The 19,074-nt window shown below is 40.1% G+C and overlaps 2 protein-coding genes across 17 annotated transcripts in view; one reads left to right on the top strand and one right to left on the bottom strand.

Annotated features, from left to right (window-relative positions):
- SENP5 (SUMO specific peptidase 5) overlaps nucleotides 1–19,074 on the top strand; it is a 58,578-nt gene that overhangs the window by 22,575 nt on the left and 16,929 nt on the right. For 6 of the 9 annotated variants that reach the window (XM_077883927.1, XM_077883929.1, XM_077883924.1 and 3 more), the window contains 5 exons: nucleotides 5,108–6,648; nucleotides 15,313–15,418; nucleotides 15,558–15,696; nucleotides 15,933–15,980; nucleotides 18,820–18,897. In XM_077883927.1, the coding sequence (XP_077740053.1) occupies nucleotides 5,139–6,648; nucleotides 15,313–15,418; nucleotides 15,558–15,696; nucleotides 15,933–15,980; nucleotides 18,820–18,897 (1,881 nt within the window). In that variant the 5' untranslated portion in view covers nucleotides 5,108–5,138. The other 3 variants (XR_013372292.1, XM_077883931.1, XM_077883930.1) reach the window with 3 other exon arrangements.
- The window catches only part of NCBP2 (nuclear cap binding protein subunit 2), a 32,241-nt gene continuing 24,479 nt past the window's right edge, over nucleotides 11,313–19,074 (bottom strand). For 3 of the 8 annotated variants that reach the window (XR_013372296.1, XR_013372294.1, XR_013372295.1), the window contains 2 exons: nucleotides 12,857–12,967; nucleotides 11,313–12,092 (listed from right to left, as the gene is read on the bottom strand). Coding sequence is in view for 2 of the 8 variants with exons in the window: in XM_077883946.1 (XP_077740072.1) it covers nucleotides 11,996–12,092 (97 nt within the window). In the remaining 6 variants the exon portion in view is untranslated. Of the gene's footprint in view, nucleotides 12,968–19,074 lie in introns of all 8 variants that reach the window. The other 5 variants (XM_077883950.1, XM_077883947.1, XM_077883949.1 and 2 more) reach the window with 2 other exon arrangements.

The following is a 19,074-nucleotide window of genomic DNA, read 5'->3' as shown; positions in this document are numbered from 1 at the left end:
AAGATCAAGAGTTGCATGTCTACCAACTGAGCCAGCCAGATGCCCCTATCTTTACTCTTTTATAGCTTCACTCATTGTGTGGAAGAACCATACTTTATTGAACTTCTGTTCTTGTGGGTTTTCAGTATTTTGCAATTACAGTGTTGCAGTGAATAACCTTGTATTATGTCTTTTCACTATTATTGGAGGTGTAGCTTGATAAATTACTAAAAGTGGGGTTGCTGGATTAAAAGGCAAATACTGGGATCCCTGGGTGGCGCAGCGGTTTAGCGCCTGCCTTTGGCCCAGGGCGCGATCCTGGAGACCCGGGATCGAATCCCACGTCGGGCTCCCGGTGCATGGAGCCTGCTTCTCCCTCTGCCTGTGTCTCTGCCTCTCTCTCTCTCTCTGTCTCTCTCTGTGACTATCATAAATAAATAAAAATTAAAAAAAAAAAAAAGGCAAATACTTGGGCAGCCCGGTGGCTCAGCCGTTTAGTGCCAGCTTCAGCCCAGGGCGTGATCCTGGAGACCCTGGATAGAGTCCCACGTCGGGCTCCCTGCATGGAATCTGCTTCTCCCTCTGCCTGTGTCTCTGCCTCTCTCTCTCTCTGTGTCTCTCATGAATAAATAAAACAAAAATCTTTAAAAATAAAATAAAATAAAAGGCAAATACTTATCTGGTTTTGTTAGGTAATACCAAATTCCCTTCCAAAAGGATTTTATTAGTTTGTATTCCTACCAGCAAAGTATGGAAGTTTCTTTCCTCCCACCAACAGAATGTATGGGCATAATTTTTGCATGTGTTTTTATTGAGGTATAACTAACATCTAGCATTATGTCCGTTTCACTTGTAAAACATGATTTGCTATTTATATACATTGCAAAATCATCACTGTAATAAGTCTAGTTAATATCCACCACCATACATGGTAGTAAAGTTTTTTTTCTTGTGATGAGGATTTTTAAGATTTACTTTCTTAGCAACTTTAAAATATACAGTACAGCATTACAAAGTATTACCCGGCTGTACATCTCCATGACTTACTTTATAACTGGAAGTTTGTACCTTTTGACCTCCTCTACCCATTTTGTACATCTCCCCACCCCCACTCCTGCCCTTTTTAAAAATTTTTTAAATTTTTAAAAATTTTATTTTTTTATTTATTTTTTTAAAATTTTTATTTATTTATGATAGTCATACACAGAGAGAGAGAGGCAGAGATACAGGCAGAAGGAGAAGCAGGCTCCATGCACCAGGAGCCCGACATGGGATTCGATCCCAGGTCTCCAGGATCGCGCCCTGGCCCAAAGGCAGGCGCCAAACCGCTGCACCACCCAGGGATCCTTTTTTTTTTTTTTTTTTTTTTTTTGAGTAAAGTTAACATCTTATGTTTAAGGGCTACTTAAAAATCTTTGTGAATTGTCTCCTTATGCCTTTTTCCCATTTTTCCATCAGGCTTTTTTTTTGGTTTTGTTTTTAAGATTGATTGATTTAGAGAGAGCACATGCAGCAGGGGTGTGGGCAGGGGCAGAGGGAGAGGGAAAGAAAGAATCAAGCAGACTCCCCACTGAGCATAGAGCTTGATGTGGGGCTCGATCTCACCACTGTGAGATTGTGACCTAAGATGAAATCAAGTCGGTTGCTCAACTGATGGTCACCTGGGCATACCCCTCTGCCTTTTCCAAAAAAAAGAAAAAAGAAAAAATTATTTATCTAACGATGTATTTATTTATTTGTGTGTTTGTGTGTGTGTGTGAGAGAGAGAGAGAGAGAGAGAGAGAGAGAGAAAGGAGCAGAGGGAGAGGGAGAGACAAACCTGATTCAGGACTTGATCCAAAGACCTGAGCTGAAAAGGACACTTAGCTGACTGAGCCATCCAGGTGTCCCAGCCGTTTACTTTCTATTGAGTTTTTCCGTTCTATTTTATTTATTTATTCATGAGAGACACAGAGAGAGAGGCAGAGAGAGAAGCAGGCTCCATGCAGGGAGCCCGATGTGGGACGCATTCCTGGGGCTCCAAGATCATGCCCTGGGCTGAAGGCAGGCACTAAACTGCTGAGCCACCCAGGGATCCCCCTCAATTCTGTTTTAAATTTCCAAGGTCACTTTGTTGTTTTTGATTGTGCCTTAAAAAATATATCAGCTTATTCTTTGTCTCTCCCCCAGTGGATGTTTTGTTTTTGTTTCAAGATCTTATTTATTTATTCACAAGAGACAGAGAGAGAGAGAGAGTGGCAGAGACCCAGGCAGAGGGAGAAGCAGGCTCCATGCAGGGAGCCCAATGTAGGACTCGATCCTGGGATACCAGGATCACGCCCTGGGCAGAAGGCAGGAGCTAAACCACTGAGCCATCCAGGGATCCTGATGTTTATTTTTCTTTGTAGATAGTGTTAGTTTCTTTTTTTTTTCCTCTGTGTTTTTTTTTTTTTTTTTTTTTTGTGTGTGTGTGTGTGGTAAAATATCCGTAGCATAACTTTTACCATTTTAATCATTTTTGTGTACAGTTGCATTAATACATTTACATTGTTGTGCAACCATGGCCATAATCCATCTTCAGAACCTTTCTCATCTTCTTAAACTGAAACTCAGTAGCCATTAACCAATAACTCCCCTTCCCCTTTCCCCTTCGTTTTTTCAAAATGACTTCTCTAAAAAATGCTAAAACTTCTACAATCTGTTTGTTCTGGTCTACTTTTCAAGCCTTAGAAGTCTGGTGAATCTTTGTTATCCTATTATTTTAAAGAATAACCACTAAGAGGTTGCTTGGAAATTCTGAGCATGTGATGGGACCTGTGGTGCACAACTTTGTGGTGTACTGTGGCCCATTGTGGGCCAGTCAGGGGGGATATCTGTATTTATGTATTGTTTGGTGGACTAATCACATTCTCCAGAAAAGAATCTTCTAATCTTCTACTTGAATGCACAAGGCAAACTACCAGGGTTCTGAGATATGAGTGGGAAAGTGTTGGGGTTCTTATATTCAGTGTATTATTCTATGTTGATATTATGCCTGGGATCCCTGTGGCTGCAGAGCTTCAGTTTTACCCTTTTTGAAGAATAAACTTACAGACTTGGGGAGTGGAGGGGCAAATTCCTGCTGTATGGAGTTGGGGGAGGGATTTGGCAGTCTCACTGCTTCTTAAACTTTGGGGTACACTGTAATTGTTGAGGCCTGTTTAGTTGAAGCATCCCCAAATATCAGTATCTGTGCCTCAGGGTTAATCTCCTTGGGGCTTATAACCTCTGTTCTGGGAGCTAAATGGGGAAAGGGGCTGGGGAAGGAATTCACTGTATAAAGTCCTATATCCTGTTGTAACCCTGCCCCCCGTAGTACATGATGTGCCTGACTATCCTGGTTTGTCCTCCCCAGAAAGTAAAACTGTCAGGATAAAGAGAGTGTGCATGGTGGGGTCTAACTTCTTCTTCTTCTTCTTTTTTTTTTTTTTTTTTTTAAGATTTTATTTATTTATTCAGAGACTCAGAATTTATTCAGAGACAGGCAGAGGGAGAATCAGGCTTCACACAGGGAGCCTGACATGGGACTTGATCCCGGGACTCCAGGATCATGCCCTGGGCCGAAGGCTAAACTGCTGAGACACCCAGGGATGCCCTAACTGCTTCTTATCCAAACTTTAAACCCTCCTTCCCTTCTTGAGCTCCTTCTAATCTTGCCCTTCATGGGTATTGTTGCTTTCAGTTCCTGAGCTTTTCTGAGGTCCTGTGACTTGCTTCTGGGCCTCTCCTCCTGCTGCTTTAGAGTTTTCACTCTCTTGGCCTGCTAAGTCTGTGATCATTCAGTTATAGGTTTTCTTTCAAAATTGTATTGTTCTTGTCTCCTTTTTAATTCTTTTTTCTTTTCCTTTTTAATTCTTTGAGAGTTTTTGCCTTTCTTAAAATTCCATTTCTGTCATCTTAATGAGATTTGGAGAGGGAACTGGGATAAATGTTGCTCAGTTCTCCCCCCCCCCCCACCCCCGAGAAAACTGATGCACAGAAAGGTAGTACAACTTTTCTTAATAACTTATTAGCAAGCTGAAAGTAGAGTACTGTTTCTTTGATTCATAGTCTAGTTTTTCTTCTGTCCTACCTTTAGCAGCTGGCATTTTTTCTTTCTATGCTGAAGAGACTTCAGTAATACTAGATGTTTTTTTTTTTTTTTTTAAGATTTTATTTATTTATTTATGAGAAACACAGAGGGAGAGAGGCAGAGACACCGGCAGAGGAAGGAGCAGACTCCATGCAGGGAGCCCAACGTGGGACTCGATCTCGGGTCTCCAGGATCAGGCCCTGGGCTGAAGGTGGCGCTAAACCGCTGGGGCCACCAGGGCTGCCCAGTAATACTAGATCTTATTAAATTGTAGGGGAAATTCTGTTTGGTTTTGATTGTCATTTTCAGCTACCATTCCTAATAACTGTGTTCCCAGGGTTTGTGTATGCACGCACACACAGGTGTGCTTTTTTACTTCTATTCACTTGAGAGCCAGAACCCTAACCATGTGAAAGCACCTAATAGACACTCATCCCTGCATAGTCACTCAAAGTTTTTGACTAACTGACAAAGAGGAGGCTGATCTTCTCTTGAAATACTGATACTGCATGCATTTATGGAATATCTGCTTCTGGATGTCTATTCACAGCAAAAAGTACCTGCCCTTTCTAAAATTTGATGTATGGAACAAAGTGTTTTGATATGGAATCAGTCTTAAATGCTTTGTGGTTCCCCCTCCCTTCCCCATCCTTCAGTTTATAAATGAGAACACAGAATTTGGGTGACTTAGTTAAAGTCATTTAGCTAATGAGAAGTACTGCCAATAATTAAAGATTCTCTTCTGCTTTCCCTACCTTGCTTTATTTACTCCATCAAAAGTTGATGGAAATGATTCTTGAAATTTATTTCTGTCAGAGGCAGCTATACCAAATGGGGTCTTGTGAGAGTATTCATGTTTCCAGTTTTTACTATGGGGAAAACCTTGATCAGATAAGGATTTCATTATGTCTGGTAGTCCAAATTGAACTTCATATGCCCTTTTTTTTCTTTGAATTCTGCATCTTCTGTTGCTATGATTATATCCTTATGACCGTATTATTAGGGTAGAAGTGTAACTTTTCTTTCTCTTCTTCACAGCTGCATCAAGATCTCATTATGCATCAGAAAAATGAGAAAGCAGAAGAAAATTCTATGGAGGAAAGGAATCCATTTAGCCTTTTCTGAGAAATGGAATACAGGGTTTGGAGGTTTTAAGAAGTTCTGCTTTCACCAACATTTGTGCATTCTGAAAGCCAAATTGGGAAGGCCAATTACTTGCAGCAGACAGTTGAGGCATTTTCAGTGCAGAAAGAAGGCCCTTCAAATCCAGAACACGTGGATCCAGGATGCACCTTTTTTTGCTAAGACAAAGTCCAGTGTGGCTGCTCAAAATGTTAGTACTTTGTCCACTAAAGTGAAAAGGAAAAACTCTAAACACTTCATTTCGTCCTCAAGGACCCTCCTGAGACTCCAAGCAGAGAGGCTGCTGCCATCAGCAAAGAACTCTGACCATGAATACTGTGGAGAGAAAAGTATCTTGAAGGCTGTTGCTGACTTACCAGCAAATAATGTTTTAGGTCAGGCCAATGGTCACCGACCTGGGACGGAGCCACAAGCTTCTGACTTTCCTATGAAGTTCAATGGGGAGAGCCAAAGTCCAGGTGAGAGTGGCACAATTGTGGTCACCTTGAGCAACCATAAGAGAAAGCGCTTTTGTTATGGCTGCTACCAAGGTCTGGAGCACCACAGGAATGGGGGACCCCTAATTCCAAAAAAGTTTCAACTTAACCAACATAGAAGAATAAAAGTATCTCCTTTTATGATGTATGAGAAATTATCCATGATTAGATTTCGGTACAGGATTCTCAGATCCCAGCACTTCAGAACAAAAAGCAAAGTTTGCAAGCTAAAAAAAGCCCAGCGAAGCTGGGTGCAGGTCACTGGGGACCATCAAGAGACCCTTAGGGAAAACGGTGAGGGTGGCAATTGCAGCCCATTCCCTTCCCCAGAACCTAAAGACCCTTCTTGTCAGCATCAACCGTACTTTCCAGATATGGACAGCAATGCTGTGGTGAAGGGAAAGAACTCTCATTTGCCTGATGGCCACACTAAAGGAAGCCCTTTCTTGGGCAAGGAGCTTAGTTTAGATGAAACCTTCCCTGACCAACAGAATGGCAGTGCCACATATACCTGGGACCACTCCCCCTGTTCCTCTCCTAAGTGGGAGTGTACAGAGCTGATTCATGACATCCCCTTACCAGAACATCATTCTAGTAACGTGTTTATCTCGGAAACCGAAAGAGAAGTCATGACTCTGGGTCAGGAAAATCGGACAAGTACTGTCAGTGATGACAGAGTAAAACTGTCAGTGTGTGGGGCAGATCAATCTGTGAGTAGTGTAGATGGGCCTGTGTCTGAAAAGACTGTTCAGAATGAGAGCTCATGCCAGATGGATGAGGATGGATCTCTCAAGCAGAACATTCTTAGTTCTAAGTTGCTGGACCACCCTTACTGTAAAAGTCCACTGGAGGCTCCTCTGACATGCAGTGGACTCAAACTAGAAAATCAAGCAGGAAGTGGGAAGAACAGTCAGAAAGCCTCTCCAGTGGATGATGAGCAGCTATCAATCTGCCTTTCTGGTATGCACTCTTCCTTTATTCTCCCCCAACCTCCAGCCCACAATTGCTGTCCATTATCTTTTCTAGAAGAGTCCTGTTTTTTCCTTCCACACATGGATATCCCTTAAAGCAGTTAGACTTTCTCTGAAGCCTTCTATATTGCTGTATGATGTAGATGTTCCATAATTTAAGTACCGGTTGATAGACATTTGTGTTGCTTCCATTTGTTTCCTTCTATAAATGATGGTGCAATGAAATTATTTCCGCATACTTTTTAATGTAAATTTGTAGTAGGGGAATTGATGGTGAAAGAACACACTTAAAGAAAATTGTGACCTTGCCCTCCAAAAAGTTGGAACCAGTTTACACTTGTTAAACTTTATTAATCTTCTAGATCATGAGAGTTTGTTTTTTAAAGATTTTATTTATTTGCGAGAGCTGTATTTGCTAGGTGGGGGGCGGGGGAGAGGCAGAAAGACAGTGAGAGCGAGTACCTCAAGCAAACTCCTCTATGAGCATGGACTCCGGCCTGATGTGGGGCTCCATCTCACAACACTGAGATCATGACCTGAGCCAAAATCAAGAGTCAGATGCTTAACTGACTGAGCCACCCAGGTGTGCCCCAAGAGTTGTTTTGATTTGCGTTTTGTTTTTGTTGATTTGCATTTTTAAGTTTAAAATTTGAACATCCTTTTCTGTGTTATTGGCCATTTTTTGTTTTTGTTTTCGTTTTTTGTTTGTATATAAAATTCCTTTGCCTGTTTTTCTTTTGGGTTATTTATATTTTATTTGATTATGGGAATTTTTAATATGCCAGGCATTGTAATGCTAGTCCTAAGCAGTGAGCACTGATTCCTACCTTCCTGGATCTTGGCATCATTCTGAAATGTTAAAATTTAATTATAATGAATATCATAAGAATTTTAAGTTTTTCCTTTCCCAAAGGTAAAAGTACCTGGACTTTGTATAGAGGAATTTTGCTTAAAGGAAATCAGTTCTTCATTGTGAAATTTATCTGTCTTTATGGCTTCTAGCTTTTACATCATACTTTAAAAACATTTTCTTGTCAAAATCTGCCCCATGAGTAAGCTGATGTAAACATTTTTGGAAGACAGTATGGCTTAGAGTATTCTCCTGGTAGTAAAAAACTGGAGACAACCAAAAAAGAAAAGTTTCTCTGGAAGTATAAGTTAGAGCACATCCAGGCTATAGAACACTACAAAGCTGTTAAAGAAAAAACTTCAGGCTATATTTTGAAACTGAAAGCTGTCTATATAAAGGGGAAAAAAGCAAGTTGCAAAACAGAATGATGCCATTTTGTTAAGAGATAGATGCATACATGTAGGATAAGTATATGTGTGCATGTGCATTTGTATGTGTCATAGCTGGAAAGATATCAAGTTTTTTTTTAATGTTTATTTTTTAAAAATTTTTGTTATTTATTTATCATAGTCACAGAGAGAAAGAGAGGCAGAGACATAGGCAGAGGGAGAAGCAGGCTCCATGCACCGGGAACCTGATGTGGGATTCGATCCCGGGTCTCCAGGATCGCACCCTGGGCCAAAGGCAGGCGCCAAACCGCTGCGCCACCCAGGGATCCCCTTTTTTAAATGTTTAAAAAGATTTGTTTATTTTAGAGCTGCAGAAGGGCAGAGGGAGAGGGGAACCAGACTCTCCCCCATTGAGCTTGGAGCCTAACATGGGGCTTGATCCCACAACCTAAGTGGAAACCCAGAGTCAGGTGCCCAACTGACTGAGCCACCCAGGCGGCCCTATCAAATTGTTATAAAGGGCTTTTTCTGGAGAGTTAGGATAATTAATTCTTGGTAGTTTAAACATTTCTGAACATTTTGTTTTCCTAACCCTTAAATGTGTATAAAAATTTTTTCTCCACAAAAGAGTCCTAGTAAATCTTTTAAAAACAAAACTTTCTGGTGTTTATACTGTACTAGAATAGGGAAAGACAAATTTCCCTACTATAAAGTTAGCAGAACTATGATGTTATACATGAACCTGGAAAAGTGAGCATTTATGCACAGACACCAATTAACAGTTAACCTATAGAGATGTAGCACTTCCAATTGATACATTGGCTGTGGCATCCGTGAAACTATAGGATGACATGAGGAAATAGGAATTTTTACAGAATGCACACATGATGATCTGTAAAGTAATTCATTATTTTATTAGGTTAAAGGAGAAAAAGAAGAACCAGAAGCACCATTTTGGGGGTTTGCTTATTAGCATTTCCATGCCTGCTGGAAAGAGTTAAAGGCAGAGCAATAAGCTACTGTCCATCACAGCCATCCCCACATCAGCAAATTATCCAAGTAGAGATAAGTCCACAGTCTGTCACCAAACATCTGAGGAAACGCAGCACAATGAAAAGGACTAATTCAACAAATAAAAGGACCTGAGTAATCAGGATTAAGAGAGCAATTAGAATGGAAATCAATATGGGACCAGCAGTATAGTAGATGCTCCTTTAACGGACTTCTATAGCGTTGGCTAATAGTAAGTCCACGGTATGCTGAATGCTGGCTCTTCTCTAATACAACTGCAAGTTAGGCTCACTGCAGTAGATGGATACATTTCTCATGAGCCAGTTATACTTACTACAGTTTACTTATTGTTTCTATAATTGTATGAAATCTTGCATAGAATTGGTTTTGGAAGGAAAAGAAATAGATTCCTCTGTCAATATATTCCTGATGTATTAAAAATTTAGTTAGAAACAAATACAGCCACACTTGTGCACAGATGTTCATAGTATCATTGTTCATCAAGGCCAAAAAGTAGAAACAACCTTAATGTCCCATCAACTGATAAGTAAAATTCGGCATTTTTACATGGAATATTCTGACATAAAAAGAAATGAAGTACTGCTATATGTTTCAGTGTGGATGAACCTTGGGGAAAAAATGCTAAGTGAAAAAAATCAGGCACAAAAGGCTACATATTATATGATTCTATTGATATGGAATGTCCAGGCAAATAGAGATAGAGAAAGTAGGTTAATAGTTGCCAGGGGCTGGAGAGAGGGAGCAATGAGGAGTGACTAACGGGTACACATTTTCTTTGTGGAGTAATGCAGATGTTCTTTAATTAGGTGGTAGTAACCGTTGCACAGCTCTGAATATACAAAAAAAAGGGGGGGGACACAACTGTGCACTTTAGGAGTGATTTTGTGGATGTAAATCACAACTCAATAAAGCTATTAAAAAGAAATATAAGACCATTTTATAATCTTACATTGATAATATATGTTAAAGTATAGATAGGAAACTCAGAAGCAGTATACCAGTTTGACTCCATAAACTTTAAAATCTTGGACATATAACAAGTCATAAAATTTAAAATTTAATTTTAAAATGAAAGCTTGCTCCTATTTTAAGTTTATAAAAATGTTCAATCCTGTTTTCTTCTAGACTATTAATGTGTAATTTTTACATTTTGCCATATGGAAAAAGGTAAAGATGGATCCCTACCACATTCTTCACATCAAAATGAATTCCAATTGTAAATAAGAGATTTAGTTAATAGTTGAATAATTCATCTTTTCCTTGTGGTTATGAATAGTTACCTGTTGTTGGGTCTCTTTCTGACTTGGTTTTTCTATTTCTGTGCTACCACTAGTCTGCCTTAATTACAGTAGTTAGGTTTATAATTTGATGGGACTAGGCTCTCCTTCTCTCTTGTCCTCCCTTATTCATCTCTTCTAATGATCCTTTTCAAAAATTTCTAGGAATTTCTCACATTTTGGTCCCAAGATTTGTTTTTTCATTTTTTTTAAATCCTTTCACATTTTTTTTTTTAATTTTTATTTATTTATGATAGTCACACAGAGAGAGAGAGGCAGAGACACAGGCAGAGGGAGAAGCAGGCTCCATGCACCGGGAGCCTGACATGGGATTCGATCCCGGGTCTCCAGGATCGTGCCCTGGGCCAAAGGCAGGCGCCAAACCGCTGCGCCACCCAGGGATCCCTCCTTTCACATTTTTAAAAAAGATTTACTTATTTTGAGAGCAAGAGAGAGGAAGGGAGCATAAGCAGGGAGGAGGGGCAGAAAGAGAAGGGTAAGCATCCCCCCCCCCCCCCCCCCCCCCCCCCCCGCCCCAAGCAGGGAGCTCCATGTGAGACTTGATCCCAGGACTCTGGGATCATGACCTGAGCCGAAGGCAGGTGCTTTTAACCTATTGAGCCACCCAGGTCCCCCCAAGATTTGTTTTTTCAATTAAATAAACAAAAATAATGGCTTTTGATTGGTATTGCATTACATTTATAGGCTAATTTAGGGAAAATTGCAGTCATTACAATACTGAGTTTTCTGGTCTGAAAACAAAGAATTACTGCATTTTTGACCAATGTCCTTTACTAGAATTTTGTGCTTTTCATTTAGGTTTGCATGTTCCTTAAGTTTAGTCTTAGATATTTCATGCCTTTTTTATTTTACTTTAAGATTTTGTTTTTAAGTAATCTCTCGCTACACCCAATGTGGGGCTTGAACCTATAACCTCAAGATGAAGAGTTGCAAGCTCTACCAACTGAGCCAGCCAGGCACCCCCCACCTTCCTTGTTTTTGATAGGACATTTCTTGTATGCACAACACAGTGAATCCCATTCCACATTCATGGTGGGATGTGATCTGGCATTTGCCTCAACAAAAAACTGTCCGATACAGTTGGTTTAACATGAACAATTTTTTTTATTTTTATTTTTTAAAGATTTTATTTATTCACGAGAGACACAGAGAGAGAGAGAGAGGCAGAGACACAGGCAGAGGGAGAAGCAGGCTCCATGCAGGGAACCTGATGCGGGACTCGATCCCGGGATTCCAGAATCATGCCCTGGGCCGAAGGCAGACTGTCTACGACTGAGCCATCCAGGGTTCCCAAACATGAACAATTTAACTTCTGAAATGACACTTTAGGTTTTGTTTTTCATATTATTACCTTTTGTGGGGGTTTTTTGTTTTGTTTTTAAGTTCTTAGTTTATTAATCCTCTCATGAAAAATCTGCACAGTCAGCACAGATAAAGTCACTGCAGAATCTTTACTCCGTTTTGCCAGCACCAGCATTTGCTTTTGCAGTCCCCCTGACTTTCTTCATTCTGTTCTTGTGTTCCTTTTGCTGTCTGCTTGAGTGGTTTTTTTCCTTCTCCTATAGGTCATTTCTTGTAAGTCTGTTTGGGTTCACTTTTCTTTGCATAATCTAAGGCATCATAAATCTTACCAAAAGTTGTCTTGCCACCAGCAAAATGGGTTGTGAATTCAAATGCAAAATGACCTCTGTTGTGGTCTTGTACATTTTGGCTAGTGTTTACCAAATTTCTGTCTAAGGTACTCTTGCCTTTCTGGGATGAAGAACATCAGTGACCATTTTGTTTCAGCTGAAGTAGTCCATTGGTTATGAACTTTCTGGTCCCAGTAGTTACTGTATCATTCATGATGGCGGCCAAGGCCAAGCTTCAATCAGCCAGTGAAGAAAAGAGCAATATCATTACCTTTTGTACTTGCAGGATGGACTCTAATTTGAATTCTAGTTCCCCCCCCCCCGCTAACATTTTGTCCTTTGGTTCTTGGTCACATTGAAGTTTTAGCACTTTGAGAGTAAGAGAAATTATGTATTCCAGATGCATTTTTCCTTTTTGGCTTATTTGGTGAATGCAAGTGGGTAAAGAATAATGGATTTAATTCTCATTTTACGAAGTTTTCTGGGTACTTCTTGGCCAATAGGTGTTAAAGGGAAAGATAAAGAACAAGCTGCTTTTATAGAGAAAAGCTAATACGTCTTTCCTGCTTTGGATATAGTACAGCATAATAGTTAATGGTTCACTTTCCGTGGTTAAAACCACATAACCAGGGGATCCCTGGGTGGCTCAGTGGTTTGGCGCCTGCCTTTGGCCCAGGGCGCGGTCCTGGAGTCCCAGGATCGAGTCCCGTGTCGGGCTCCCGGCGTGGAGCCTGCTTCTCCCTCTCTGCCTGTGTCTCTGCGCCTCTCTCTCTCTCTCTATCATGAATAAATAAATAAAATCTTAAAAAAAAAAAAAAAAACCCACATAACCACAATCAGAATCTTCACTCTGCCATATTCTAGTTAAGGGTCCTTGGGAAAGTTCCTTAACCTCCCTAAGCTTCCTATCTCCATTTGGAAAACAGGGATGCTATTCTAACACAGGGTAGATAAAAGGGGGAAATGAGATGTATTAATGCTTGGTTTATGATCGTACTATTTGACTGCCATTTTACTTCTGGTCCCAGTGAAGATGTGTATCTCTGTGAAGGGTTCTTGAAGATCCAGGTAGGGCCTTTCTACTGCATTAGAAGTCCATGTTTGTCATCTGAAGGTGAAAACAAAAATGCAGATAAGAGGAAGAAAACAATAATATCCCCAAACACTAATATCCATAGATAAAAATACTGTTGTTAACACCTCTTTTCCATTTTACTGGTTTAGAATTGGGGTCCGTATCCCTTTGATAGAGACTGCTTTCTTACTTGAGGAATCTCAGTTAAGGTTGCTGGGCCTACAGTTTAATCTTTTGTTATTAGTGGCAGTATTTTCTATGAAATTTCCTCAAACGCAGTATCTCAGATGTTGGGATTCCATATCTTTGTTCAGTTCTCCCCAGTAGACACATGGCTGTTCTTAGGGAACTACAGTATCTTATAAACACTCTTGGCAAATACATGCTCTGTTTCTAGTTTAGAAGCCCTAAATCTTTTATTCCTACTCTTATCAAGCTACAACAAGGGTCCCTTTCTGTCCACTATATCCTGACCTTTGCTCTTTTTTTTTTTTTTTTTTTTTAAAGATTTTATTTATTCATAGAGATGCAGAGAGAGAGAGGCAGAGACACAGGCAGAGGGAGAAGCAGGCTCCATGCAGGGAGCCTGACGTGGAAGTCCATCCCGGGTCTCCAGGATCACACCATAGGCTGCAGGCGGCGCTAAACCCCTGTGCCACTGGGGCTGCCCTTGACCTTTGCTCTTAAGTCTTTCAAATTGGGAGACTAACAGAAGGAAGATAGGTTTTTCACACCCTTTTTCTGCCCCCCCCCCCCCCCCCCCCCCCCCCGCCTCAAAATAACAGCAGAATACACCACTCCGTTCCCGGGACAATCACTTTGTTCTCTTTTCTGTCCATTTTGTATCCATGTGTACCAGAGGCCATTCTCGAAGTTAGAAAGGGAGCCGGGTAAAATAAGTGGCTAACTCTTCATTCTTCCCATCTGAATTCTGGAGACTTGTCAGACTGATGGTTAACTAAGTTGTTGCTCTCCCCATTCAGCATCATCGGTACCCTAAGTCAGCACTTTTGTGAGCCTCTCAGCCTTTCCTCCGTTTCTTTTGTATTGGTTTTATTTCCTAGGACCTTTTTAGGTATGTTTCTTCAGTGGATCCTCTTGGAAGCCACCTGAAGACTATCCTATGTTCTGGCCAAGAGGTCACACCCTTTGTTTCCCCTCTTAAAATGTGCCTAACCAGATGTTACTCAGTTCACCTGATGGGGTTATTAAGTATCAGAACTATAATCCACCAAATAATATGATACTAGAAATACCTTAGAATTTATCCCTTGCTATGAAATGTGAAATTTACACACATTTAACAAATAATACAGTGACAGCAATCTCAACAATTATGATTTTTAAAAAGATAACTCCTTCACTTACCAAATGTGATACACATTTAACCAAGTGATTAAACTCTTTAGATTGCACTCTTCAGGAGGTAAGATTTGTTTTCATTCAAGGTTAAGCTATTGAAAGATGTCAGTCTTTCATTTGAGCTAGCCATTCCTTCTCTAACAGTGCATCAGTAGCTTAAAAAGCCAATGTGAAGGGACCCCTGGGTGGCTCAGCAGTTTGGTGCCTGCCTTCGGCGGCCCAGGGTGTGATCCTGTAGTCCCTGGATCGAGTCCCACGTTGGGCTCCCTGCATGGAGCCTGCTTCTCCCTCTGCCTGTGTCTCTGCCTCTCTCTCTCTCTCTCTCTCTCTCTCTCTCTCTGTGTCTCTGATGAATAAATAAAGTCTTTTTTTTTTAAAGGAAGTTCTTTTTTTTTTAATTTTTTATTTATTTATGATAGTCACAGAGAGAGAGAGGCGGGGGGGGGGGGGCGGCGCAGAGACATAGGCAGAGGGAGAAGCAGGCTCCATGCACCGGGAGCCTGACGTGGGATTTGATCCCGAGTCTCCAGGATTGCACCCTGGGCCAAAGGCAGGCACTAAACTGCTGCGCCACCCAGGGTTCCCTGAATAAATAAAGTCTTAAAAAAAAAGCCAATGTAAAATGATACCTTAGGGAACTTCTCTTTAGATTGGAATGGTAAGGGCCTGATTTATTTTATCCTCTATAAGACATAACTTTTAAAAGATTTCTTTGGGACAGCCCCGGTGGCGCAGCTGTTTGGCGCCGCCTGCAGCCCAGGGTGTGATCCTGGAGACCCGGGATCGAGTCCTGCGTCGGGCTCCCTGCATGGAGCCTGCTTCTCCTTCTGCCTGTGTCTCTGCCTCTCTCTCTCTCTCTCTCTCTGTGTGTCTCTCATGAATAAATAAATGAAAATATTTTAAACAAATAAAAAAATAAAAGATTTCTTTGTAGCATAATATATAGGTTAAGTATTGGGAGAATGACTTTTTCTGAAAATGGTTTTTCCATTGTAAATTTTCTTCCTTTGTTTAAGGATTCCTAGATGAGGTTATGAAGAAGTATGGCAGTTTGGTCCCACTCAGTGAAAAAGATGTCCTTGGAAGACTAAAAGATGTCTTTAACGAAGACTTTTCTAATAGGTTTGTCAATGACGTTTAAGTTAAGCTCTTGAAAATAAAATTGTTGGCATATATGACTTTACTCTTAATTAAAAAAATAAGATACTTAGCAATAAATGAAGTGGAACTCATGTTTCTTTTCTTTCAAAATCTTTTTCAGAAAACCATTTATCAATAGAGAAATAACAAACTATCGGGCCAGACATCAAAAATGCAACTTCCGCATCTTCTACAACAAGCACATGCTGGATATGGATGATCTGGCAACTCTGGATGGTCAGAATTGGTTGAATGACCAGGTTAGTATATTGTAGGTTCTCGGTGTGGAAAAGTTGTGGAGGATGTTGGACAATAAAATATAATTAACCTTTGGGTTGGCCTCACAGTTATCTTTTGGAATGTAGGATTCTTTACCCTTTAGTAAAGTGACTCATTCACCAACCCCAGTATCCAAATGTTAATGTTGTCAGTGTTGTTCACTCTGTGTGGGATGTTCAGAATTGTAGTAAGCTGGTTTTATGTTGACTTTTTATAGGTCATTAATATGTATGGTGAGCTGATAATGGATGCAGTCCCAGACAAAGTAAGTGAAAAGTTACTCTTCTTCAGGAGAGGGAATCCTTCCTTGTGTATTGAAATGTTTTTTTTTTTTTTTAACTTTATGTAATTATTTGGTATTCCTTAGATTTTTAAAAGGGTTCGATTTTGTCTTGTTCAGGTGCTAGGGCTGGGCAGAAGTTCTACAAAATATTTCTGCATAAGAACGTCAGATGCCAGCATTAAGTAATTTCTGTACCTAGCATGGGGCTCAAACTCACAACCCCAAGATCAAGAGTTGTATGCTCCACTGACTGAGCTAGCCAGGCGCCCCATTTTTCTAAATAAATGGTCTTATGAAACAAAAGTCAATTGAGTATATTTAAAAACCTTACTGGCTTTATTAAAATGATTCATGAATTGGACAGCATCTCACTAACAAGTAAAATGGAGCTTTGAAGAGCTGTATGAAGTGCAAGACTTGTACGGAAGAAGGGAGCAGGACAAGAAGTTACTAGCAAAGAGTAGATTGCAGCAAAGTTACCTTCCTTTAGGGGAAGACGGGGGGTCTGATGGGCAGATTATCTCTTTAGTCTGATCAGGTAATTCTATTAAGACTATGTTTCTGGGAGAGGCTGAAGTTGTAATTAGGTTAGGTATTTTGGGTTTGGTGACATGGGCTAAGCGTAAGTCCACTAAGATTCCATTTTGAGCTTGTTTTCTCTTTTTTAATAGTGGGGAGATGCACAAAAGGGATGTATTACTTGTGTCAGGCTTTTATTTATTTTTATTTTTTTATTTTATTTTTTTTTTAAGATTCCATCTATTTATTCATGAGAGACACAGAGGGAGAGAGAGGGGCAGAGACACAGGCAGAGGGAGAAGCAGGCTCCATGCAGGGAGCCCGACGTGGGACTCGATCCCGGGTCTCCAGGATCACACCCTGGGCTGAAGGCGGCGCTAAACCGCTGGGCCACCGGGGCTGCCCTGTGTCAGGCTTTTAAATTTAACTTAGTCTTAATTCTCTTTAAAGATGTAGTAAATATCACTTTTTTTGTGGATTAATCTTTGATACTGTGTTCAGATACAAACCAACCCTCCCTTAGCCTCTCAATTCCCATAAGAGCTTACTTACTATTAAAAATATTTTTTTAATTTAATGTGTTAATTTTTCAGAGTATCCAGATTGCCTGATGGGCAGCCTTTGATTTCAACATACAAAACCTTTCCAAGTACTTTATAAACTTTTATAAATCTAATCATTTAAACAGGTAAATAAAATGCAGCTGAGATTTCAACACTTTATGAATATACAAAATGTCTTATAACTTCTCACTTATGTGAAATTCTCTTAATCACCAGAAAGTTTAAACCTAAACACACATGATTTTTAACATAAAAGTATTAATTTCAAGGGTATAATTTACCTTCATTACTTCTACATTTAATTCTGAACCTTTAACTGGATTAAAAGGACACTTACTAAGGCAGTGGTCCTCAAAGTGTAGTCCCCAGACCAGCAGCATCAGTGTTACCTAGAAATTTACTAGAGATGCAAAATTTTGAACTCTAGCCCACCTATACTGAATCAAAAGCTAGCAATCTGTTTTAACAAGCCCTCAGGATTCTTTTTTTTTTTTTTTTTAAGATTTTATTTATTTATTCATGAGAGAGAGAAAGAGAGAGAGAGGCAGAGACACAGGGAGAGTGAGAAGCAGGCTCCATGCAGGGAGCCTGACGTGGGAGCCCGATGTGGGACTGGATCCCGGGACCCCAGGATCAGGCCTGGGCTGAAGGTGATGCTAAACTGCTGAGCCACTGGGGCTGCCCAGCCCTTAGGTTTCTGATGCACACAAAGTTTGAGAATCACTGCTCTAGAAATAGCTACTACAAGCTCTTTTTATTGATATCTTAAGCTGCAGTTTTTTTTTTTTTTTAATTAGAGATATCATTTGAGAGAGAGAGCATGAGCAGTGGGGAGAGGGAGAAGCAGACTCCACTGAGTAGAGAGCCTTAACTTGGGGCTGGATTCCAGGACTCTTGGATCATGATTTGAGCTGAAGGCAGAGGTCAACTTACTGAGCCACCTAGGCACCCCAAAGCTGCAGAGCTCTAAAAACAAATATGCATTCAGATCTTCTGGAAGGTTTATCATACCAGGCTCCAGGGCTCCACCCTTAGTTTCTGCATTAGGAGGTCTGGGGTGGGGCCTGAAAATTTGCATTTTAGCAAGTTTCCAAGTGATGCTGAAACTGCTGATCTGGTAACCACACCCTGATAATCTCAGCACTAGGAATGTTTTTTCATCTCAAGAAGATCAGAGTTACTGAGTGAACAGTTTAAGACCCAAGATGTTTACTATTTCAGATGAGCTGATCGTAATTTATAAGCCAGAAATTCGAAGCCAGGACATGAAGTTCCATGTGACTGGGTAATTCTTTCAGTGCTAGAAGTGATCATGTTAAGGCCTTATTACAGTTTTTATATAAAAAGAGTCTGCAAATCCACATCCTTCAGAGGAGGTTAGTTTTGTAATCCATACCCCTTGAGTTCAAGGTACTGTTACCTTATTCTTTCTCAGCCTTTTTCAGTTTTATCACCTAATTTGGAGAGATTTGTCAGGTTGCTTCTCTACTTGATTGAATTCAGGTGATCTATTTCCTTACTGTCCCATTCCAGTTCTGGCTATAGACCACAGTGCTATTCTAAGAAAATTTGGGACAGAATCTTGTGAATCATGTAATGCATTTTCTATAGAAGAAATTTTTCCTCACCTTTTGGTCTGCCTTACATACAAGGGATTTTAAATTTCCATTTTCTTTTTGAAGTTAAATCTGGGGATAGCTTAATATAATCTGGGTGCTTGTATTTAATGTCTCTTCTAGGTTCACTTCTTCAACAGCTTTTTTCACAGACAGCTGGTAACCAAAGGATATAATGGAGTAAAAAGATGGACTAAAAAGGTATTCCTTTATTTCTTTTTATTCTAAATTTTAAATGCAAATAAGTCAAATGCAAATAGAAGGATAACTTTAAAGTCAATAGCGTATTAATTAGAAACAGACTCTTAAAAAAAAAACCTCTTTAATATTACCTGTTTTTTACATCTTATTGTTTGAAACATAGGATACTAGTACAAT

Source organism: Canis aureus, chromosome 35, assembly GCF_053574225.1.
Source record: "Canis aureus isolate CA01 chromosome 35, VMU_Caureus_v.1.0, whole genome shotgun sequence".
NCBI lineage: Eukaryota > Metazoa > Chordata > Mammalia > Carnivora > Canidae > Canis > Canis aureus.
The sequence above is the reverse complement of the archived record's forward strand: the minus strand, read 5'-3'. Positions and strand labels throughout refer to the sequence as shown.